The following is a 26397-nucleotide window of genomic DNA, read 5'->3' as shown; positions in this document are numbered from 1 at the left end:
GAAAACTGACATTTGTAAGGTTACTTTTAGGTACTTAAATGAGGGTTTCTTGCCTTCAGTGAGTTAAATGTTTGGTCAGAAGAGACACAGATGTAAGAATGGCAGGTATAAATTTGTAAGAAATAGTATCTAATTTTAAGGGAATACTGAAGAGAGATTTTTTTTACAGCATTTGAGAATACTAATAGGAAGTGTTACAGTGTTCTGAGACTTTAATAGAAAAATTGTGAGGTTCAAAGAATTTATTAATGAAAGTTTTCACACGGCTTCTAAATTAAAAAAAGGGTTTCCCTAAAGAAAACCAACGCCAAAACGTAATTTAGATCCCACTTGGAAAGGAACTTAAAATCATGCACCAAATAAATTCTTCTCTGATATACTAAGTCCCTAGCACAGTGTGGAACAGTCATCAGGAAAATAGCTCTAGGATAGTCCAGATTTTGACTTGCTCCAACATGCTAACAGCAAACGATTAGAAAACAAAATAGTAAAAATGGCATTTACACTAGATTAAAAATAGCACAGACTTAGGAATAAATATAACAAATGTACAGTACAACTATGAATTTATGACACTGGTCAGTGACCGGTGCAGTTTAAGATAATACATTATTTGTATATTTATATTTACCCTTCATATTCTGTGTTTTCTATTTTGCATACTTTTCTCATTTCATTTCGCTTCATAATCATAACGGTGAAAATTACACAAAAGGGCAGAAGAATGAGGAACCTCAGAATAAGCCAGTTGTTCTTTTGTGCATTGTAGCCTTTTTTAATAAAAATTGTATCTAGAAATGAAACATAGAATTCAGTGGATATTCACTGAGTATTTCAAGTGTGTTTCTTTTCATGTATTTGCATAAATACCCATAAAAACATAATCGAAACTTCAATATGCTGCAAACTCTTATGGGGGAGATAGAACCATACCTAAGCCCATGACCCAAAATGACCATGGTACGTTTTTCATAGATCTCCTGTTTGTCTTTTACGCATATTAATTTTATGGTATTGTATACATGTCTTGAGTTTTGCTTACCACATTCAGCTTATTTATAACATCAATATTTTGAAGGGTAATACATTAACAGGACTTAAGTTAAAAACTGAGAAGGGAATGGACTGTGGGAAAACCCCCATCCCTCTCCCGCCAAATTCACAGTTTCCCTCCTTAAAGGAAACCAACGGAGAGCGACGGCAAAGCTCGCGGCTTTCACCTCTTGCCGCGTCCTGGCTGACCTGCCGCGGTGACAGAGCTGGGCCTGCGGAGACGGGGCGGCCGCAGCGCAGGAAGCCACGGACTCACTCTTGCTAGCTGAAGTGGTTTTCATGAGGAAACAACTTTTTAGTGTGGTTTTGGTTAGTTTCCATAGAACTGAAGTGGTTCGTTTGACAGGTGGCCCGTCCTTTCGGCGGCTTTTGGAGGAGCGGTTTTCTTGATCTCCTCCCTCTACATTGCAGGACAACAGAAGTCCAGCTCAAGCTGCTCTAAAATTTTTTTCTACACCATTGGTTTTCAGAAGCCTGATTATGATTTTCTTAGGCGTAAAGTTCTTTATATCTATCCAGCTTGAGGTCCGCTTAGCTTCTTGTAACTGAACGTTGGTGTTTTCCATCTTGTTTAGGAAATTTGTGGTCATTATTTCTTCAAGTGTCTTTCCTGCGCATTCTTTGTCCTTTTCATCTGAATCACCCATTACACGGTAGGCAAGAATGGCTAATACTGTCTTAAAGACACAATGCTGAGTCTTATGCATGTCCCTTATCTCAAGGGTCATAGTCCTATACTATTTATTATCTGGTAACAAATACCTCATCTAATTCTCTAGCATTATTCTGTCATGGCCAGAAACAGAAGGCCTTGGGACTACTCCTTTTTATTATCTTTCTTTCAAGAATCAGCCAATAATCTAGAAATTATGTCCCTGAAATTATACCCAAATCTCTTATGCCACATAAAAAGGTACACATTTTTACCTTTACACATTATCTCACAAATTACTTTAATTAATTATAAGTGAATTATAATCTAAGGATTACCAATCCCTGACATCCCTACTTAGTTGAAACTATTATCAAACACCCGTGGATTCCTGTGGACATCTTCACGTGGGTTCTTCTACATGTGACCTAGACGCTGTCTATTCAAAGTCAAATTCATTAACTTCATGCTTTGTCTATCCTGATTCATTTATGAAAACATGGATAAACCATCATTATCCATTCTGGTGCTTGTGCCAGACACAACTGATCATCATGCCTTATTTCTTGTTGCTAACAAATATTTGATATTATGTGATGACTTATTTATCTTCTCTTTCAGTTTACTTCAAGCTTTTATAATCAAGCGTAGTGCTAAGTAATTTACCTTCATTCCTCACGTTATGAAAACTGCTCTTCACTTTTTTGCCTGAAGAGACTTTCTGAATTGTGGATATCAATATTATTGCCTTCCCTGACACTTAATAACATGTTGTGGAGGTAATGTATTAATGATGATTGAATGATTTAATTAGTGGATATGCTCTGGCACTTACCTTCATTCATGGGAACAAGAGAGAGTATAAACATGGACTTCATCAGTCAAAATATGATTTGCTACTCTTTCTATTTATACTTTGCCATGTCTTTTCCAAATTTCATTCAAAATGAACACTTTATCCTATAGTTGCTTCCTACAAGGTTTTTAATAATATGGGATGCAAATCACTTGTGTAGTGTCATTCTTCCATATTTGGATTTGTTTTGCATTCATGCTATTACCTTTATAATACTTACATATTTATATATAAAAATTTATAATTTTATATAAAAAATTTAAAGTTTTTGAGTACTCTAACTTGTTTAACTAAGCTGACTGAAACTGAATGTCTCAGGAAATCTCATCACAGATATTATATAACACTAATTTGATTGAGGCCACTATTCAAGATAACTTTTACAATTACACAGATCATAAAATTTGACTTGGCAGTATATTTCTTTAGTTATTTCATAAAATGACATTCTGTGTGGTTTAAAAAATTTAATTTCTTCTTACATTTCTTCTTAGATTTCTGAACATTTCCATCATCAATACATCCCCCTGGTTAACCAATCTGGAATTCACAGTCTGGAGGCCTATAGCCCGGAAAGCAATGACAATTAGCTAAGTTATTACAGATCTGAAACAGAAAAACACATAATTACTATAAATCATGTTAGTCTTTACCTCTTAGATATAAATACCTAAATTATAAAGAATAAAAATCACTATTTTTCTAGGTTTAATAATACTGTAAATATGAAAAGGGGTTAGAAAAATTAGTGGAAATTTTGATAACACAATAATGAATGACAAAAATCACTACATACATGATAGTATATTTCTGACCCCTATATATTGACTGTTTTTGATAATTACTTTGTCTTCCCCAATCATCTTTTAACAAATAGGAGTCATTAAATTATGACCATCATATTCACAGAGGAGAGCACGTCATTGGGTGAATTTAGAATTTTTCACAAATATCACACATTCTATATGATCTCACATGTGGAATTATAAAAAAAACATGCTCATAGATACAGAGAACAGATTGGTGGTTGCAGAGGCAGGAGATGGGGGTGGGCTAAATGGCTGAAGGGGGGGACAAAAAGTACAAACTTCCAATTATAAAATAAATAAGTCATGAGATGTAATGTACAGCATAGTGAGACTGTAGGTAATGATATTCTACTGCATTTTTGAAATTTGCTGAGAAAGTAGATCTTAAAAGTCCTCATCACAAGAAAAAAAAAGGTGTAACTATGTGTGGTGATGGATTTAACTAGACTTACTGTGGTGACCACTTTGTAATATATACAGATATTGCATCACTGTGTTGTACACCTGAAACGAATATTATGCTATGTGTCAATAACATCTCCATAAAAATGGAAAGGGCCGAGAAGGAGTAAAGCTAGGAATACAAAGAGAAGAGGGGGAAGCTGAAGGAGAAAAGGAAAAGCAAACGAAAGAGAGTAAAAAAGAGACAATGTTGAGGGAGAAAGAGGAAGAAGAGAACAAAGGGAAAGAAGAGAGTAAGTTGGGGGTTTAGAGACAAACAGGATTTATTTGTGAGTTTTTGCCTGTGTGTTGGGGGTAGAAGGTGGCAGATGAGAGGCTCCAGCATAAAATGACATGAAAGAAAATTGTGAAGAAGAGGAAAAAGGAATGTGGGAAGTGTTCCCTCGGTCGTGACATATATCCCCTTTCTTGGTTTCCAGGGACTGAATGTTTTTATTACTTTTGTTCATTTGAATACGACCCTCTCTAAGGTTTAGTTTTATTTTGAAATACACAGAAATTTCTGTCTTAGCTAGAAATGCACAAATTAACATGGCATACTACACTGGAGAAATATATTTAAAAAGGGTGAGGAGCTAAAAGTATTCCTGCTAAGATCAAGAACAAGGAAGCGATGTTTCCTCCTTCCGCTCCTGTTCGATATACTAGAAGTCCTAATTAATGCAATAAGGTAAGAGCAGGAAATAAAAGATGCAAAAGTTGGGAAGAAATAAAATTGTCTTTGTTCTCAGATGACATGAATTAGTCATGTCAATTATTTTAACTGAATAAGTACTGTCTTGCCAAAAAAAACTTCTGCAAATATTATACTAAAATGTGAAATGTTGAAAGCTATGTCTTTAACAATAGAGATCACACAGGAATCTCCACCACTTATAGTCAATCATGAAATAAATTTTCAATATACTCTGTTGTGCCTAACTTTCTGGTATTAATACTTAGATTATTAATTTTTGGATTACTAAAAAGATGATCAATTGCCAGGGAGACTGATGAAGAGAAAAATACACACACCCAAAAGAGTTGAAAATATGTCCACGCCAAAACCTGCACATGGAGCCCAGTTTGAAAAAGACAGATGCACCCCTATGTTTATTGCAGCACTATTTACAATAGCCAAGAAATGGAAGCAACCTAAGTGTCCATCAGTAGATGAATGGATAAGGAAGATGTGGTATATTTACACAATGGAATATTATTCAGCCATAGGAAGAAAACAAATCCTACCATTTGCAACAACATGGATGGAGCTAGATGGTATTATGCTCAGTGAAATAAGCCAGGCAGAGAAAGACAAGTATCAAATGATTTCACTCATATGTGGAGTATAAGAACAAAGAAAAACTGAAGGAACAAAACAGCAGCAGAATCACAGAACCCAAGAATGGACTAACAGTTACCAAAGGGAAAGGGACTAGGGAGGATGACTAGGATGGGTGGGAAGGGAGGGATAAGGGTGGGGAAAAATAAAGGGGCATTACGATTAGCATGTATAATGTTGGGGGAGGCATGGGGAGGACTGTGCAACACAGAGAAGACAAGTAGTGATTCTACAACATCTTACTATGCTGATGGACAGTACTGTAATGGGGTTTGTCGGGGGGACTTGGTGAAGGGGGGACCCTAGTAAACATAATGTTCTTCATGTAGTTGTAGATTAATGATAACAACAACAAAAAAAAAAACACCTGCACATGGGTATTTAAGAAACTTTACTGATAACAGCAAATACTTGATAGTAACCAAGATGTCTTTTAGTAGCTGAATGAATAAGCTGTGGTATATCTAGATAATGGAATATTAATTAGCACTAAAAAGAAATGAGCTACTGAACCATGAAAATGCATGAAGGAACGTTACATGCATGTTATTAAGGGAAAGAAACCACTCTGAATATGTGACATACTGCTTATTTTCAAGTCCATGACATTCTGGAAAAGGCAAAACTATGGACATGGTAAAAAGATCAGTGGTTGTCATAGGTTGAGGGAGGAGGGGGGATGAATGGAGAAGCACAAAGGATTTTTAGGCTGGGGGTTGTCATAGGTTGAGGGAGGAGGGGGGATGAATGGAGAAGCACAAAGGATTTTTAGGCTGGGAAAAATACTCTGTATGATATCATCATATGGATACATGTCACTATACATTTGTCCAAACCCATAGAATGTGCAACACCAAGAGTGACTCTAAGGTAAACTATGGACCTTGGGCCATAATGGTGCATCAGTGAAGGCTCATCATTTATAACAAATGTACCATTTTGGTCCAGGATGTTGGTAATGCTGTAGGTTATGCATATGTGGGAGCAAGAGAGATATATGGGAAGAATGGACTTCCCAATTTTGCTGTGAACCCAAAACTGTTCTAAAAAAATGGAAATCTTATTAATAAAGAAAAGTATATCATGAATAAAGAAAGAATACTTGAATAACTGCCAAAATTTCATAATGGAGATTTCTGAACAATTACATGCTCATAAAACTGAACTGGAATTGTAAATGAAGGAGTTATAAATAAATTCCATGCACTGTCAGCAATAGAGTTGCCTATCTGTTGAGATGTCACTGGGAAGAAAACAGAGATTCTCTTGGATTTAGTTAGATTTTACTTGATTAAGTACTTTATTTGTTTTTTATTTTTTATTTTGGTATAATTAATCTACAATGAGTGACATTATGGTTACTACACTCCTGCATCATCAAGTCCCCCCCCCCCACCCCATTACAGTCCCTGTCCATCAGTGTAGTGAGGTGCTATAGAATCACTACTTGTCTTCTCCTCCTCAGGCCCTCCACCCCCTACATTATGTCTGCTAATCATAATGCCCCTTTTTCCCCCTTGTCCCTCCCTTCCCACCCACCCTCCCCAGTCCCTTTCCCTTGGGTAACTGTTTGTCCATTCTTGGGTTCTGTGAGTCTGCTGCTGCTTTGTTTCTTCAGTTTTTTCTTTGTTCTTTTAAATAGTTTTCCTTCTTAAACATTTTAATCATGAAATGTAACATCATAGAGAAAATTTAAAAATGAATATAGAAGTTTTATTTATTTCTTTTATGTGTGTCATATTTCATGGTAAAAAGTTTTATCAAAAGGAAAAACATCCAAAAAGTCTTAAGTAAAAATAAAACAGGAATACAAATAGAAATAAATTAAGAAAACAAATTTGTATTCAATAAAGCAAAGTATCAATAATCTACAATCTCTAACTCTGAGATATTATAAAATACATTAAGGCTGAAGACTTAAAACAGATGATTGAACAAGAAAGAAAAAGACCAGGCCAATAACTGTTATAGAAAGTAAAAATAAAAAGTGTAGCTATTTTGTTTGCTGAATTTAAAGATGATAACATTGACGTTAAGGAACACATTAACATAAAGGATAACATCAGCGTGTTAATATTAAGATAAAGCCCACAGAACACTGAAGGCAATGCCGAGATATTTTACATAGTCTCGCTCCAATCAGTTTAAAAATTATAAAGTTGAATACTAGTAAATTTGGTGAATTTGGGATCAGTCTTATGTTGACTGCAGTATACACTGATTTTCTTTAAGGAAAATAAGAAAACAAAAAGCAAAATTATAAATGTGAAGATATGAAAATGACATGTAAAATAACAAAAAATTTGTATTACCAGACAAAAACACAGAAGCAGTTGAGAGGAAACAAAAAGTTCTTTCGCATGAGGATACACTGCCTATTAGAAACCTCTTCATAAGAACAATCGGAAAATTCTCTACCATGTCAACATTTTTTAAGTATACTCTCTGTAAATTATTATGTAGCCATACATTTTAATTATGAAGAATGTGAGGAGTGATAAAATATGTTCACAATCTAGGTAAAATGTGTGTTTATTGGCATAAGAAAAGAATAAGTGTTTTTCATTTAAACATGTACCTAATTGTAAGTTGTTCTAATTCATTTTTACAAATTTATAAATTCAACACATATAGTACAAGTCATTTAATAGCGTTTGAATTAGCTCAGCTGACTTTCTTTATATTAGCTATTTTTAGGCAAGATCAGTTTAAAGGTAACCTAGATTTGCAATTCTTCCAAACAGAATACATTTTTACTTTGAATTGCCCACAATATAACTTGCAATTTAGAGCTACAAAAAAAATTACTTACCCCATTCCCTTTGCATTTTGTAGTGGCATTACAGTTATATCCCATTAAATGAACTTCCTTACAGGTTTTATTTTGTGTAAATATAAAACTATAATAAAACAAACATAGTATTTCATAGTCATCCACAAATTTGATGTAATATAATAATTATGTTTTATATATGTAGATATGAGATTAGTCAAGTAGAGACTTTTGATTCCATATTACTCTGACTCTGCAAGTCCAATACAAAATTCTAAACAATAAATTTAAGAAAAAAATCTGAGGATGTTCGCCTTGACATAGTTTATGTAATGATATCATATAATTTGTTTTGACACCTACATTGGGAATTGAATTGAGAATGTCCATTGGGAGTTTTCTATAGTATGTTAATGTTCTGCTGTGAATAATTGGTTAGATTAATGTTAATTATTTGTTCCTTCAAAAATTAGAACATAATTCAGTAATTTTGTTTGGGTTTCAAATATAAGTAATATTTTGGATTGTAAATTGTCATGAATCTTTATTATGATATTGATCAAAATAATCCGGCAAGAGAAAAGTTAACTGGTCACATTGACCAATGGATTAGATTAGGGAGCCCAGGTATAAAGCCTTGTAAATATGGTCAAATGATTTTCAGTAAGGCTGCCAAGACTCTTCAACGGCATGGAACAGTCTCTTCAACAAATAGTACTGGGAAAACTAGATATCTAGTTTTGTTTGTTATATACAAAATAGTACTGGGAAAACAAGATATCAAAAGAATGAACTTAGACCCTTATCTTACACCATATACAAAAATTAACTCAAAGTGATCAAAGACCCAAGCATAAGAGTTAAAACTATGAAACTCTTAGCAGACACAGGAAAAAGGTTCCTAACATTAATTTGGGAATGCTTTTTTTATATGATACCAAAATCACAGGTAACAAAAAAGAACACATACTCTGGACTTAATCAAAATTAAAAAGACTTTCAGGTGTCAAAGGACACTATCAAGAGACTGAAAAGGCAACACACAGAATAGGATAAATGATTAACAAATCATATATCTCATAAGGGATTAATATCCAGAATATATATAGAATTCCTAAATCTCAATAACAAAAACCAACACTCAAAAATAATGGCCAAAGGAGACAAAAATAGATATTTCTCCAAGGAAGATATAGAGATGGTCAAAAAGCACATGAAAAGCAAACAGACAAAACAGAAATAGACTCATGAACACACAGAACAAGCTGGTGGTTGTACAGGGAGGAGTTGGGAGATGGGCAAAATAGGTGAAGGGGATAAGGAGGCATTTTTTTCTCATGTAAGGAGTGATGACAAGTTAATTAAAAAATCAAAGTTACTGGATAACGCAGGCTTCCAGTTTCATAAAAAAGAATGTATCTTGACATTTGTGACAACATGGATGGACCTTGAAGCTATTATGCTAGGTGACAATTCAGACAAAGACAGATGCCACGTGATTTCACTTATATGTGGAATCTAAAAAAACAAAACAAATCAAACAAAACACAGACTCATAGACACAGATGTTTTCTGTTTGATATGTGGTTGCCAAAGGTAAGCAGGGTTGAGGGGTACAAAATGGGTGAACAGGATCAAGAAGTACAAACTTCCAGTTATAAAATAAAGAAGGCACAGAGAGGTAATGTACAGCACAGGGAGTATAGTCAATAATATTGCATTCACTTTTACACTTACTTAATTACACTAAGATGTAATTATGCTTACTGGGGTGATCATTTTACAGTGTACACAAATGTTGAGTTATTATGTTGTATACTGGAAACTAATGTAATATTTATGTGAATTATACTTCAATAAAAAAGATAAAAATAACACACAGCGTGGCACTAAAAAAAAGCTGGCTAATTGAGTCATCATGTCTAGGTTTTATTTTTAATTCAGAAGTGCTGAGTGCCATATACACGAAATACTCTGTAAATCTCAGATGCCTTATGTTTTCTGTAATGTGTGCACTCATACTTCCAGATTGAATAAGCCTCTGAGCCATTTTTGTTCTCCCTTGATTTTGTGACTACATGAACGTCAATGTTCATATGTATAAATGCACATATCATAAGCTTGTACATCGCTGTAACCATGCTTTCCTATTACAGACTTCTTGTTTGATTCTTCCAAACTTCTCACCCTGACATTTTGATTTACACATAAGCATATAATTTAAATAAAATGAAAGCTCAATTATGTTTATTTGGGAAGCATGGAATATTGCAAACTCTAAATTAGAATTCTGTACTTTAAAGCTGTTATAACTCAAAGATCTAAAAATATCACCTGTTAGTGGTATCTTGTGCTTAAAACACAGGCATTTTTTCTCATGTAAGGAGTGATGACAAGTTAATTAAAAAATCAAAGTTACTGGATAACGGAGGCTTAGTTTATCTTTTTAATATCATATGGGAAATAAGCGGCAGCACCAGGTTCAAATCCACTCAGTGTAATTGTGATAGTCATCGTGAAATACATATCTGATAAAATTACATAATTTAACATAGCTAAATATAAATGAACATGTTTTGTTACCATTTGCGCACCACAGATAGTGCCATCAGCTACATAGGCATGATCTCTTCCATCTGATCTCACTAATGACCCTGTAGTTACAGAGAGACATTCGTGCCCTTGAATATATGAATAAACTGCAGATTGAACATCATTTTTGTAAGTATTCTTATGTGGCCATACACAAGCTAGTTTTCCACAGAGAACATCCCTGGAAATGGAAAGCAGAAAATTCCTCATTATTTTATTCTTAAATGATGCCTAATTCCAAGTAAGTATTATCTTAATAGATGGTAGCATAGATGTTGTTTCTCTGATGATATAAAACCAGAAAAATATGCCAAAATAATATTATCTTACAGTGCACAAAACTAAATGCAATCCAATTAATTAGCACTGTAGCAGAATTGAAAAATTCTGAGCTTTATTGCAGAGGACTTCATTTCCTGTTTCAGAGCTCAGCTTTGTTGCCTTGTCTCCAACGGTGTTAGAGAGGTCATCGTATCTTGCCCCTTCTTTGGGAAAATTCATCACCTAAGCCCACTTCGATACAGGTTAGCCAGTCTGGTCATTTGTTACCCACCATTTTCTGACAGTGGCTGATGGCATTTATTTCCTCTCCGTGCATCCTAGAGTCCCTTCTGATTATGCCCATGTCTCTGCCATAATCCCTTTATTCTATATAGTTGATAGAAAAACAGTGTTCCACTACTCCAAGGTTAGCTATCCATAGGTACTGTTTTACATAGCAGTGTTCTGGAAACAAACAACAAGAACAAAAACAAAATAAAACTCTGTTTCATCAGTGCTACATCTTAAAATTCAAAGCACTTGCTTTAGCATCATTATCAATCAACTTAATAAAAAAAACCTCAATTTAAAATTTCCATATAGAGCACAAATTTCTGATTTTTGGCAGTTTATGTGCACTTCCTCTCTCTGGTAATAAACACTAGCCTTTCTTTAGTCTAGTCTCATTATTAGAACAATACTGAGGAAAAAGCAAACTGAATTGCAGAGAAGGAAAATAAATGGAAAATGATAAGTGAAACTGTTTTTCTGGTATAAGATTTACTGTCCATTTCTATCTTGTCTCTGGACAAGAAACAGTAATTTTTATGACTCAATGAAACAATTACTTTTATATACATACTTCTGTTTGCAAGGCAATGGTTGTGAATTTTTAACACTGCACTTTCCGGGACTATCACGCAGAGAATTAACTTCTTCAAAACAGGCAAACGGAGCTCCTTGAGCACCTTAAAATGCAAACAGGTAGTCCAGATTAAAATTTTTGTCTATAAAAAGCTAATAAAAACTCATTGCATAAACAGAAAAATCATGAACTTGATCATTTTCTCTCTGTGTGTGTCTGTCAATGCAAGTAGAAGGTTAACAGTTGGCTTACTGAACAGAAAACAGAAAAGGATTGTATCTATTGCAGTAAATCATATTATTGTTGAAAACAATTTCCTACCCCTCCCAGTGAGAATGCATACTTCCTAGTCCAGTGGAGATTAAGACAGATATTGTAACCTGCTCTGCTTAATGGAATGAGAGAATTGACGCTTGTCATTTATGGGTGGAAACCTTCAGGACTAGTACAACGAGCAACATACTCTTTTTCTCTGATGAGGGATAAGCGGTATTGCAAGCACGGCCTTAGCTGCGAGTCTGGAGTCACAGCAAAGGCAGTGTGGGGGAGCAGAATAGCTGTGGTGGACATGTGAGCCTCAGGATTTTAAGGTTATTTCCATTTCCTTAAACACAGGAACTGGTACATTGAATAGAGTTCTATTACAAACCATACCTAAATTATGTGGTGCTGTAACTGAAGCCTGGCAGTAGGTGTGAAGAAAACTATCGTCAGAGGCTGAAAGGAGAGGAATACATGCTTTGTGAGAATGAAACATTTGGAGGAACCATTTTCTCAGTCATTTAAAAGGAGATAATGTCCTTCAGGTACCTGTTGCCTTAAGTGAAGAGGCAAGGAACCAAAATATGTCTTGACGGCTGCACTGGACCAGACGGGGCAAGTGCCAAGGCAGAGAGGAGCTCACCTCAGGGATGATGCAGTTATCTCAGAAGAAGTAATAGTAATAATAAAAAAAGACAAAGCCCAGAAATGTGTCCACCCTCCAGGCGCCAGGGCGGATGGTGACGGGGCTGGTCGACGTAATCGCCCAAGTCATTGTGTCCCTTGGGTGGTTTTCTCTCTTTCCCGTGGTGGGCGCTCTTTGGCGGCTGCTAACCTGGTGGAATGAGATCTTCACATCTCCTGTTTATTCCCACGTGTCTATCCACACAGCTCCGTCACAGAACTCCGGGCTCTAGCCTTCCCAGGGTCCCGCATCCGGGCACCCCGCTGACCAGCTGGGCCCTCATTCATTGTCCGTGAGGCCATCTGTGACCTAACTTCAGACCTTGTCTCCTTCCACAGGAAATGGTGGACCAGGCATCCCCCCCAAGTGAGGCTATGCTATGGCTACTGTCCTATTTCAGCTCATAACCGATTTAATGAGCCGACACATCTACAGCAAGAGCCGAGGCTTGTTCCTCCTCTGCCAGCTGGTCATAGTGAGGCCTCACGTGTCCACAGGTATGAACCGATGGAGAAGCCAAGGGGGAAGGCAGAGAAAGATGTACAGTTCTGGACTTCCCGCTCATGGGTTGCTCTTCTGCGACCTCTTTGTGCATGAATCCAGATGAATGAGTGACTCCCGTCTATCTAGTCATCTAACTCAGTGGCTCTGACATAACTAAGCTTATAATGCACAGTCCTGAACACATGGTCACTTGGTGTATGAAAGTCAGCTTCGCCATCTTCATGAGGAGCAATAGTGTGCCCAGTTTTTTTGTCAAAGTGGTATCATTCTCTGGTTCAAAGTGCACAGCCTCGGTCTAGAACCCCAGGGAACTTCACTGTCACTCTCCCAAGGAAGCCCAGTACAAGCCCCACATGGCATTTTTCCCCTCACAACCTACGCCTCTAATATTATTGGATCAGTGATGTTTTATGATTCGAAATTCAGGGATGCTCGCCTGGCAGCTTGGACGTGCTGCAGAGCCCTTTCCTGCTCTTCACGTCACTCAACATCAGCCGCGTTTCATGCCACCTGGTAAATGGAGCTGAGCAGTCCTTCTCCATGGGGAGTCTGCTGCCTCTGGGACCCAAAGGCCCACCAGCGTTATCCTTCTTTGTCATACGAGATGCAAGGTGCATATAGTGAATTTTTAACTTTCTATGGAGCATCAGGTCATGCTTCTGACCACCGGACTCCTAGAAATTTTACTGATGTGACAGGTTCCTGAGCATTTTGAGGGTCTATTTCCTGCCCTTTGCAACACATGTGTTTACTTAGACCCCCACCATTCTACCTATGCTTCGCTTATTTAGCTGGATAAGTACAAAATCACTAATGGAGTGGATCAATGTGATATTTTCTGGGATGTCTACATCTCTGCAGCTACATGATGCCTGGGGGAAGGAGCGTAAACATAGCTCTGAAGCAAAACTGGAAATTAACGGCATCGTCCCTTCCACGTGATTGCAAACTGTTTCTAGTTTTCTTTTTTCAAATAGGAATAGAAAAGACTATATTTGCCAAACCAGTGGCTACACTCCTACCATATATCTGAGGCCATGCTCATCTGCTCGAGCAGAGACCTCAGGAGATGCAATTACTTAACCTACCACTTGGCTGCATTTGCAGTAGATTACTATTATCTTCTGGGGACCATCTGGCTTCCGCAGGGATCAGACTGAGTAACTACATGTAGATGTTACACAGCCAACCACCCTTTGAGGGGAGCACCAGTATTTGGAAACCCCCGACAGTTATAGACATGTTGTCCATGGCCTCACCACACAGGACAAGGACCTAGTAATGGTACTGCACAAACCACTTATGGGCCAGCCCCAAGGATGCCCTTTGGGACTGAGAAATGACTACCAGTGGACTTGGATCTAGTGGACCCCTTGTAAACTGAAACTTGGGAAGGACTATATTCATTCCCTGGATTTCCAGGTAGTTACATCAATTCAGACTCTGTCCACCAGTTTTCAAAATGCTTAGATATTTCCCCAGTGAACAGATAACTGATTAAATGGTTTAATGTCCATCTGGGGGTGTTTTAGAGGAATTGTTCACATGTACATTTGCCAAGGTGTGGTGTTTTCCTTCTGGACACTTAACCCTGCTTTACGTCAATGAGTTTTGCTTCTGAAAATTGGCTTAGATTCAGAATTGGACATGGGATTATGCCATTCATTAAGGCAACTCTCCTCAGTTTAATAGTCACCCATTTTTTATTTCTTTTGATAGCACAATCTGGGTAATACCCTTGCTGACTGCCCAAAGAACACAACAGAATAGAAGTCCTATTCTACTAACCATGTCCCTGACTATGTATAGATCAGCTTCCCGTGTCTGCCACTCTGTCCCTATTACTTACAATAATTTTATCCATCTGGTTTCTGGCAGTCAGGCACTGCTATCTGGCCTGGATTTTTCAAGATCTTATCACACCCATTGCTCTCAATGAGCCTGCTTCTTTAGTAGCATCTCCTACCATCAGCCCTGGCCGACAGAGAAAGCCACTGTAGAAATGTCTAGTGAGTCTGGCCTTCCTCTGAGCAGCCTATTCCCTATGTCTTGGGCCTTCCTGTTGGGCCTAATTATTTGGCCATACATATACAGTATATGCAGTCAAGCATCTCCACTTCTCTGAGCCTTATAATCCTTTCCTGTAACAATTCTGCCACTTAAACTTTGAGTGAGCCATCGTGCTTTTTTCCATGCTTCTGGAAATAATCCCAATGGAAATGTTTGTTATCTTCTAGGATCCTTGCCAGGATGTTAAATCCCATATCTTGGGATAGTGCTCCCAAATCAACAAACTCTCTCCTATCCACTCTTAATGTTCCCCTGTCCAGTCTTATGACTGAGCACTCGCAGAATCCAGGCCCCTGTGCCCTCCCTTGATACTGGTAGGAACGGCTGTGTAGGACCTGCACTACGTTGGGGAGTAGTCCCCGTACTCCCGGGTAAGTTCCAGCACAGCCCGGCTCCCTGCTGCTCTGCCTTCCCTCTGTTTTCAGCTAGCAGCCAGGGTGGGGAGGGGCAGGATCGAATAAGGATGTAGTTTGCGCTGTGAGTGACAGGCTTCTGCATTATCTTTAAGCAAGGGGAAGATACTTTCACCATTCTTACTAGGGAACAGCGGCGGTGTGAAGGAACAGGGCTGTATCATTCTACAGATTCAGGAATTTCAGAGAAGTGTGGAGGCTCAAAATTTGGGGGGCTAATTTTTCATCTGTTCCCATCCCAAATGCAGGTCCCATTCTTTTTCCCACCAGAACCTAACCCTGGCCAAACAGGCTTGATTGAGAATTGAACGTTCTCTGGAGTTCCACCAACTTTTTCTAACCTCTGATTGTAAGAGATGGGAGCCTCTTTATACCTTTACAGGAAAAGCCTTCCAGCTCACACTTTGATTTCAAATGCACACCTTTCTGTTACCTTTTCCTAGATTTCAGTGTTGCTGAGTAATAGCCATCCCATGCCATTTTCTGTACAGTTGCTATTTCCCGCCTACACCCCAGCAGTACTGCCTAATGCATGCTCCTTCACGGGTACACCATCTCAGGTCACTCAGTGAGTGTATTCTCAAATTCCACCAGTGTTGGGGTGCTCACCGATGGCCTGGAAGCAAGTGATTTACTTTTGAAATTTTATCTCATAGACTTTTTCCTCACATCACTGTGAGTACCAACTGTTAGTGGTTAGAGTCTCCAGAAGCCAGCATCTAGGTGAGATACGACATGCGAGCCATTTATTAGTGATCCGAACATCTGGAAGTGAGAGGGAGGAAGCGGGACGGAGCAGAGACGGCAAGTGAGATGCCGGCCCACAGGTGGCATGAATAGCCCGCCAGAGTACATGCCTGACAGGTGCCTATCGGGCCACCTGCCCAGGCCTTTATATCCTACCTTCATTAATATGACCGCATAACCGGATGTGTGCTGCGGTGGGAAGTGGGCACCCTTGGGTAAGGTGCGTCTGTGCAGTTGAGACAGATTCTGCAGGAGCAAGCTGGTAGCTCGACACCGTCTGATGGCAGCAGGCAGTATTGTTCTTGTCCACTACACCTCATGTTCCTTTCTGCATCCTATCATCTTTTCATTAGCTGCACTTAACCCAGTGCGAGGCCTCCTGCTTCTTTTGTGTCTATGTACTTGCTGTCTTTGTCTCCTGATCACGTGCTCCATGAGTCTAATAACCACGTGGCTATGCCTGTTTTATTGAATACTTTCATCTCTATGCACATACTCAGTAAATATATTTTTCATGGGAAAATATGACCAATCTGGTTAAACTTCTACAGTTGCTTTAAAAGTTTAACTTTACTTAAAGAAATAATGCAAAATATAAGCAACTGTTTGTTCATTCACAGGTCTCATATAGCAGACTACCTTAAAAGCAGACGTTTGCCTTCTAGTTTTTAGTAACATAAAAACAAGAAGAAATACCTGCTCCAGATGGGAGATGAATAAATGAATAAAAGGGGAATGAATGAATTGAATCAAAAGATCAAACTATTGATCCATTTGGCTCAGCTTTGTGGGGACATTAGAGTATATATTAGAAGAGGAAATACACGAATGGTCAAGTCTGAGCTAGACATGTTCTTATTTATTAGAACTCGGAAAGACGTCAAATGTCAAGTAACTCAATTGTGGTTAAAAGTTTTACTTAATCTTAAAAAGGAGCGTGTCTTCGAGGCTCCTGAAAATATGCCTGATCGTGGATCTTCAAATGCAAGTAAGCCCTGAAGGAAAACAGCAAGTGAAAAGGGGCGCCCTGGAGCCACAGCGCCCAGAAGGGGCGGCGGCTGCGGCCCAGACGTCCAGGGCTCTGTGGCCACTGCACGGTGGTGAAGGTGCCTGATCTGCAACGGGATCCTAAAGACAACTTTTGAGTGGTTAGGAAGACCGTATGGACCACATACCACGTCCTTCGGTACGAACTGTATTTATGTTACTTCTGGGCAGATCACTGAATCTCGATGGTATACATTTACTTTGCTCAATGAGCGAATGACTGTGAGGGCATTTCCCTGGGTGATTTTGATTTATTCAAGTTTAACTTAATTTCTAAAAATACAAAATCATATTGGGGTATTGTTAATAATTACTGCGTCAAGGCAAGCATATCTGCGTGAGTCTTAGTTGAAGTACTCACAAAACCTGTTTAAAAAGCTAAATATAGAGGCGGGAGCCAAGATGGCGGCGTGAGTAGAGCAGTGGAAATCTCCTCCCAAAAACACATAGAGCTATGAAAATATAGCAAAGAAAAATCTTCCTAAAATAGAGACCACAGGACACAGGACAACATCCAGACCACATCCACACCTGCAAGAACCCAGCGCCTTGTGAAGGGGGTAAGATACAAGCCCCAGCCCGGCGGGACCCGAGCGCCCCTCCCCCCGGCTCCCGGCGGGTGGAGAGAAACCGGAGCAGTTTTTTTTTTTTGGCGAGCGCTTTTTGGAAGCCTTAGAGGGACGGGCCCCCGTTGCTGGGGAGGCAGGGTGGCGGGACCGGTGAGGAGGTGCCTGGGAACGGCGCCGGAGGACAAAGAATATCCCGCGTTTCTCCCTGCGAGACCTGGGGGCGGGTGCCTGGGACCGGTGCCTGAGGACGGAGGAGGTCGCGCGTTTTTCCCCTTTTTTTTTTTTTTCTCTTTTTGGCAAGCGCTTTTTGGAAGCCTTGAAGGGACGGGGACCCCAGTGCTAGGGAGGCACGGTGGCGGGACTGGTGAGCGGGTGGCTGGGACCGGCGCCTGAGGACAAAGAATATCCCCCGTTTTTCCCTGCGGGACCGGTGGGCGGGTGCCTGAGACCGGCACTTGAGGACAGAGGAAATCGCGCGTTTTTCCCCTTTTTTTTTTCTCTTTTCTGCGAGTGCTTTTTGGAAGCCTAAAAGGGACAGGGACCCCGGTGCTAGGGAGGCAGGGCGGCGGGACTGGTGAGCGGGTGCCTGGGACCGGCACCTGAGGACAAAGAATATCCCGCATTTTTCCCTGTGGGACCGGTGGGTGGGTGCCTGAGACCAGCACCTGAGGACGGAAGAAATCGCGCGTTTTTCCCCTTTTTTTTTCTCTCTTTTTGCCAAGTGCTTTTTGGAAGCCTTGAAGGGACAGGGACCCCGGTGCTAGGGAGGCAGGGCGGCGGGACTGGTGAGCGGGTGCGTGGGACCAGTGCCTGAGGACCAAGAATATTGAGCGTTCCTTCCCTGCGGGACCGGTGGGTGGGTGCTTTTTGGAAGCCTTGAAAGGACAGGGACCCTGGTGCTAGGGAGACAGGGCAGCAGGACCAGTGCGCGGGTGCCTGGGACCGGCACCTGAGGAAAAAAAAAAAAAAAATCGCGTGTTTTTTCTTTTTTTTTTCCTTTCTGTTCCCTCTCTCATTGTTGCTGTTGTTGTTTTGGTTTGGAGAGTGCTTTTTGGAAATCTTAAAGGGGCAGGACAGGTCACTTAGACCAGAAGCAGGGAATCTGGGGATCTCTGGGCACTCTAACCCCCTGGGCAGCAGGGAGCACAGAGGCCCCTTACGGAGATAAATAGTCTCCTGGCTGCTCCCCCTCTAACGGGGCTCCACCATTTTGGAGGAACAGCCCCAGCCAGGCCAAGCCCACAGCAACAGTGGAGATAAACCCCAAAGCAACTGGGCAGGAAGCAGAAGCCCTGTCTGCGCACAGCTGCCCAGCACAAGCCACTAGAGGTCGCTATTCTCCCAGGAAAAGGCTACAAACCAACAAGAAGGGAAGCTCTTCCAGCGGTCACTTGTACCAGCTCTGCAGACTATCTCTATCACCATGAAAAGGCAAAACTACAGGCAGACAAAGATCACAGAGACAACACCTGAGAAGGAGACAGACCTAACTAGTCCTCCTGAAAAAGAATTCAAAATAAAAATCATGAACATGCTGACAGAGATGCAGAAAAAAATGCAAGAGCAATGGGATGAGATGCAGAGAAAAATGCAAGAGCAGTGGGATGAGATGCAGAGAAAAATGCAAGAGCAGTGGGATGAAGTCCGGAAGGAGATCACAGATGTCAGGAAAGAGATCACAGAAGTGAAACAATCCCTGGAAGGATTTATAAGCAGAATGGATAAGATGCAAGAGGCCATTGAAGGAATAGAAGCCAGAGAACAGGAACGCATAGAAGCTGACATAGAGAGAGATAAAAGGATCTCCAGGAATGAAACAACACTAAGAGAAATATGTGACCAATACAAAAGGAAAAACATTCGTATTATAGGGATACCAGAAGAGGAAGAAAGAGGAAAAGGGATAGAAAGTGTCTTTGAAGAAATAATTGCTGAAAACTTCCCCAAACTGGGGGAGGAAATAATCGAACAGACCATGGAATTATACAGAACCCCCAACAGAAAGGATCCAAGGAGGACAACACCAAGACACATAATAATTAAAATGGCAAGGATCAAGGACAAGGAAAGAGTTTTAAAGGCAGCTAGAGAGAAAAAGGTCACCTATAAAGGAAAACCAATCAGGCTAACATCAGACTTCTCAACAGAAACCCTACAGGCCAGAAGAGAATGGCATGATATACTTAATGCAATGAAACAGAAGGGCCTTGAACCAAGGATACTGTATCCAGCACGACTATCATTTAAATATGATGGTGGGATCAAACAATTCCCAGACAAGCAAAAGCTGAGGGAATTTGCTTCCCACAAACCACCTCTACAGGGCATCCTACAGGGACTGCTCTAGATGGGAGCACCCCTAAAAAGAGCACAGAACAAAACACACAACATATGAAGAAGGGAGGAGGAGGAATAAGAAGGGAGAGAAGAAAAGACTCTCCAGACAGTGTATATAACAGCTCAATAAGTGAGCTAAGTTAGGCAGTAAGATACTAAAGAAGCTAACCTTGAACCTTTGGTAACCACGAATCTAAAGCCTGCAATGGCAATAAGTACATATCTTTCAATAGTCACCCTAAATGTAAATGGACTTAATGCACCAATCAAAAGACATAGAGTAATAGAATGGATAAAAAAGCAAGACCCATCTATATGCTGCTTACAAGAAACTCACCTTAAACCCAAAGATAAGCATAGACTAAAAGTCAAGGGATGGAAAAACATATTTCAGGCAAACAACAGTGAGAAGAAAGCAGGGGTTGCAGTACTAATATCAGACAAAATAGACTTCAAAACAAAGAAAGTAACAAGAGATAAAGAAGGCCACTACATAATGATAAAGGGCTTAGTCCAACAAGAGGATATAACCATTCTAAATATATATGCACCCAATACAGGAGCACCAGCATATGTGAAGCAAATACTAACAGAACTAAAGAGGGAAATAGACTGCAATGCATTCATTGTAGGAGACTTCAACACACCACTCACCCCAAAGGATAGATCCACCGGGAAGAAAATAAGTAAAGACACACAGGCACTGAACAACACACTAGAACAGATGGACCTAATAGACATCTATAGAACTTTACATCCAAAAGCAACAGGATATACATTCTTCTCAAGTGCACATGGAACATTCTCCAGAATAGACCACATACTAGCTCACAAAAAGAGCCTCAGTAAATTCCACAATATTGAAATTCTACCAACCAATTTTTCAGACCACAAAGGTATGAAAGTAGAAATAAATTCTACAAAGAAAACAAAAAGGGTCACAAACACATGGAGGCTTAACAACATGCTACTAAATAATCAATGGATCAATGAACAAATCAAAATAGAGATCAAGGAATATATAGAAACAAATGACAACAACAACACTAAGCCCCAACTTCTGTGGGATGCAGCGAAAGCAGTCTTAAGAGGAAAGTATATAGCAATCCAGGCACACTTGAAGAAGGAAGAACAATCCCAAATGAATAGTCTAACATCACAATTATTAAAACTGGAAAAAGAAGAACAAATGAGGCCTAAAGTCAGCAGAAGGAGGGACATAATAAAGATTAGAGAAGAAATAAACAAAATTGAGAAGAATAAAACAATAGCAAAAATCAACGAAACCAAGAGCTGGTTCTTTGAGAAAATAAACAAAATAGATAAGCCTCTAGCCCAACTTATTAAGAGAAAAAGAGAGTCAACACAAATCAACATAATCAGAAATGAGAATGGAAAAATCACGACAGACTCCACAGAAATACAAAGAATTATTAAAGACTACTATGAAAACCTATATGCCAACAAGCTGGAAAACCTAGAAGAAATGGACAACTTCCTAGAAAAATACAACCTCCCAAGACTGACCAAGGAAGAAACACAAAAGTTAAACAAACCAATTACAAGCAAAGAAATTGAAACAGTAATCAAAAAACTACCCAAGAACAAAACCCCGGGGCCGGACGGATTTACCTCGGAATTTTATCAGACACACAGAGAAGACATAATACCCATTCTCCTTAAAGTGTTCCACAAAATAGAAGAAGAGGGAATACTCCCAAACTCATTCTATGAAGCCAACATCACCCTAATACCAAAACCAGGCAAAGACCCCACCAAAAAAGAAAATTACAGACCAATATCCCTGATGAACGTAGATGCAAAAATACTCAATAAAATATTAGCAAACAGAATTCAACAGTATATCAAAAGGATCATACACCATGACCAAGTGGGGTTCATCCCAGGGATGCAAGGATGGTACAACATTCGAAAATCCATCAACATCATCCACCACATCAACAAAAAGAAAGACAAAAACCACATGATCATCTCCATAGATGCTGAAAAAGCATTTGACAAAATTCAACATCCATTCATGATAAAAACTCTCAGCAAAATGGGAATAGAGGGCAAGTACCTCAACATAATAAAGGCCATATATGATAAACCCACAGCCAGCATTATACTGAACAGCGAGAAGCTGAAAGCATTTCCACTGAGATCGGGAACCAGACAGGGATGCCCACTCTCCCCACTGTTATTTAACATAGTACTGGAGGTCCTAGCCACGGCAATCAGACAAAACAAAGAAATACAAGGAATCCAGATTGGTAAAGAAGAAGTTAAACTGTCACTATTTGCAGATGATATGATACTGTACATAAAAAACCCTAAAGACTCCACTCCAAAACTACTAGAACTGATATCGGAATACAGCAAAGTTGCAGGATACAAAATCAACACACAGAAATCTCTAGCTTTCCTATACACTAACAACGAATCAATAGAAAGAGAAATCAGGAAAACAATTCCATTCACCATTGCATCAAAAAGAATAAAATACCTAGGAATAAACCTAACCAAGGAAGTGAAAGACTTATACTCTGAAAACTACAAGTCACTCTTAAGAGAAATTAAAGGGGACACTAATAAATGGAAACTCATCCCATGCTCATGGCTAGGAAGAATTAATATCGTCAAAATGGCCATCCTGCCGAAAGCAATATACAAATTTGATGCAATCCCTCTCAAATTACCAGCAACATTCTTCAATGAATTGGAACAAATAATTCAAAAATTCATATGGAAACACCAAAGACCCCGAATAGCCAAAGCAATCCTGAAAAAGAAGAATAAAGTAGGGGGGATCTCACTCCCCAACTTCAAGCTCTACTACAAAGCCATAGTAATCAAGACAATTTGGTACTGGCACAAGAACAGAGCCACAGACCAGTGGAACAGATTAGAGACCCCAGAAATTAACCCAAACATATATGGTCAATTAATATTTGATAAAGGAGCCATGGACATACAATGGCAAAATGACAGTCTCTTCAACAGATGGTGCTGGCAAAACTGGACAGCTACATGTAGGAGAATGAAACTGGACCATTGTCTAACCCCATATACAAAGGTAAACTCAAAATGGATCAAAGACCTGAATGTAAGTCACGAAACCATTAAACTCTTGGAAAAAAACATAGGCAAAAACCTCTTAGACATAAACATGAGTGATCTCTTCTTGAACATATCTCCCCGGGCAAGGAAAACAACAGCAAAAATGAGCAAGTGGGACTACATTAAGCTGAAAAGCTTCTGTACAGCGAAAGACACCATCAATAGAACAAAAAGGAACCCTACAGTATGGGAGAATATATTTGAAAATGACAGATCTGATAAAGGCTTGACGTCCAGAATATATAAAGAGCTCACACGCCTCAACAAACAAAAAACAAATAACCCAATTAAAAAATGGGCAGAGGAACTGAACAGACAGTTCTCCAAAAAAGAAATACAGATGGCCAAGAGACACATGAAAAGATGCTCCACATCGCTAATTATCAGAGAAATGCAAATTAAAACTACAATGAGGTATCACCTCACACCAGTAAGGATAGCTGCCATCCAAAAGACAAACAACAACAAATGTTGGCGAGGCTGTGGAGAAAGGGGAACCCTCCTACACTGCTGGTGGGAATGTAAATTAGTTCAACCATTGTGGAAAGCAGTATGGAGGTGCATCAAAATGCTCAAAACAGACCTACCATTTGACCCAGGAATTCCACTCCTAGGAATTTACCCTAAGAACGCAGCAATCAAGTTTGAGAAAGACAGATGCACTCCTATGTTTATCGCAGCACTATTTACAATAGCCAAGAATTGGAAGCAACCTAAATGTCCATCTGTAGATGAATGGATAAAGAAGATGTGGTACATATACACAATGGAATACTACTCAGCCATAAGAAGTGGAAAAATCCAACCATTTGCAGCAACATGGATGGAGCTGGAGAGTATTATGCTCAGTGAAATAAGCCAAGCGGAGAAAGAGAAATACCAAATGATTTCACTCATCTGAGGAGTATAGGAACAAAGGAAAAACTGAAGGAACAAAACAGCAGCAGAATTACAGAACCCAAAAATGGACTAACAGGTACCAAAGGGAAAGGAACTGGGGAGGATGGGTGGGCAGGGAGGGATAAGGGGGGGGAAGAAGAAGGGGGGTATTAAGATTAGCATGCATGGGGGGGAGGGAGAAAGGGGAGGGTGGGCTGCACAACACAGAGAGGACAAGTAGTGACTCTACAACATTTTGCTAAGCTGATGGACAGTAACCGTAATGTGGTTGTTAGGGGGGACCTGATATAGGGGAGAGCATAGTAAACATAGTATTCTTCAGGTAAGTGTAGATTAAAAATTTAAAAAAAAAAAAAGAAAGAAAGAAAGAAAAGGGGGATTACTCCTTAACAGGATAAAACTATTGGTAAATCAAAGATCAACGCATGCTTTAAATATCCTTAATGTTGATCACTTAAAGGGTGTCAGATGATCAGCTATGGAGGTACTCTTTTCTGATAATATTCCTTTCTCTTAATTAAAAAAAAAAAAAAAAAGCAGTTACTGTGTGCTGACCTCCAATGAGTTCTGCACAGTGGTATAGAGGGCATGTCAAAGTGTGGGCAAAGGGTCTGTTTGTTTCTACGCAGAAGATCAAGGCCTAGCTTGGATACCCAGAAAATGAACTAAGATACGATATGAGGAGGAGCTTCCGGCATCAGCACTCTCTGGAGGACTCGTGCCGGGGGATGATCATCAAAAAGCCTCCACAGGGATCCGGACGATGCTGCGGTTGTGGCTGCATCCAGCCCACCATCTCCTGGACTTGCCATAAGAAGGAGGAGGGAGATGTCTAGGCTGGCATGTGCATACAGTGAGACAACGAATTTGACTGGATCTGAACTGTTGGAACTCAACCAGGAGTTGGGAGGGGTGCAAGTTGTAGCACCCCAAAATCTCATGACTATAGACTATCTATGGTTAAAAGAACATATGGGATGTGAACAGATCCCAGAAATGGGCTGCTTTAATTTGTCTGATGGTTCAAGTACAGTTGGAAAATATCCATCATATCATAGATAAATTTTCACAAATGCCTAGGGTGCCTAAATGGTTTTCTTGGCTTCACTGGAGATGGCTGGTAATTATAGATTTGCTTTGTTTATGTCACCGTATTCCTATTATGTCAATATGTGTGTGCAAATTAGTTAGTAGTTTAAAACCTATACATACTTAAGGTACTATACAAGAAGATATGTCAAAGAAATAATCAATCCTCCCAAGTTTCCTTCATATGCTACATCTATAGCTTTTCTTCTTCCTTCCTAATTACAAACTTTAAATAGAATTTGTGCCTCATATCGAATTTACCGAGTATCATAATTCCTCCAGGTGGTAAAGATACCTCGAGACAAGTGCTGGGCATAGAAGCCACAGTGCATAAATCTGCAAAGAAGTAAAAAGCTAACCTTTGCAAACAATATGGCTTCTCTCTCACTTACCAACTTTACATTTCCCTGTATGGCCCCGGAAGATGACTGGTTAGCCAGAGACGGGTAAGATTCCTCAAGGGAGGAACAACCTAAGACAGGCACAGTCGCAGGGGGGCCATCAGGTGAGAATTTGGGGATCAACAGAGGTGAGGTTCAGAACCTCACCCCCCCTGCTTTGAGAGAAATCTTCTGCATCCGTGGATGTCTTGCTGCCCTTGTCTAGCCTGGATTAATACTTAGTCCATAGGCACACACCTGATCATCTGATCATCTACATTTGCCTTCTTACAGCACTAAACTATGTTTTCTACCTTTATCTTGCATCTACCTACCACTTCAGCATTTTATTAAAAATAAAAATAATAATAATAATAGGAGAAATGGGGGATCAACATATAAATCAAGTACAAAAATCAAATGAATATTCATATTTGACCTGATGGTTTATAGGTCATATTGCATGATCAAAACCGAAAGTTTCTGTGATGACTGCCCTTGTACTGTTCACCATGTAAGAATTTATTCACTCTGTAAGAATTCGTTCACCATGTAAGAACTTGTTCGTTATGCTTCAGAAGATTGGAGACTGACGAGAATTAGGCTTGAGATGGATTAATGATTGTACATT

The 26397-nt window shown here is 39.5% G+C and overlaps 1 protein-coding gene across 1 annotated transcript in view; it reads right to left on the bottom strand.

Annotated features, from left to right (window-relative positions):
• Positions 1–200: 200 nt before the first annotated feature.
• The window catches only part of LOC140845297 (disintegrin and metalloproteinase domain-containing protein 18-like), a 40359-nt gene continuing 14162 nt past the window's right edge, over positions 201–26397 (bottom strand). Inside the window, 5 exon segments of the mRNA XM_073219281.1 lie at positions 201–791; positions 3044–3167; positions 7966–8053; positions 10517–10699; positions 11642–11747. Of these exon segments, the coding sequence (XP_073075382.1) occupies positions 628–791; positions 3044–3167; positions 7966–8053; positions 10517–10699; positions 11642–11747 (665 nt within the window). The 3' untranslated portion in view covers positions 201–627.

Source organism: Manis javanica, chromosome 12 (genome assembly GCF_040802235.1).
Source record: "Manis javanica isolate MJ-LG chromosome 12, MJ_LKY, whole genome shotgun sequence".
Lineage (NCBI taxonomy): Eukaryota > Metazoa > Chordata > Mammalia > Pholidota > Manidae > Manis > Manis javanica.
This window is presented reverse-complemented; position numbering and strand designations above follow the sequence as displayed.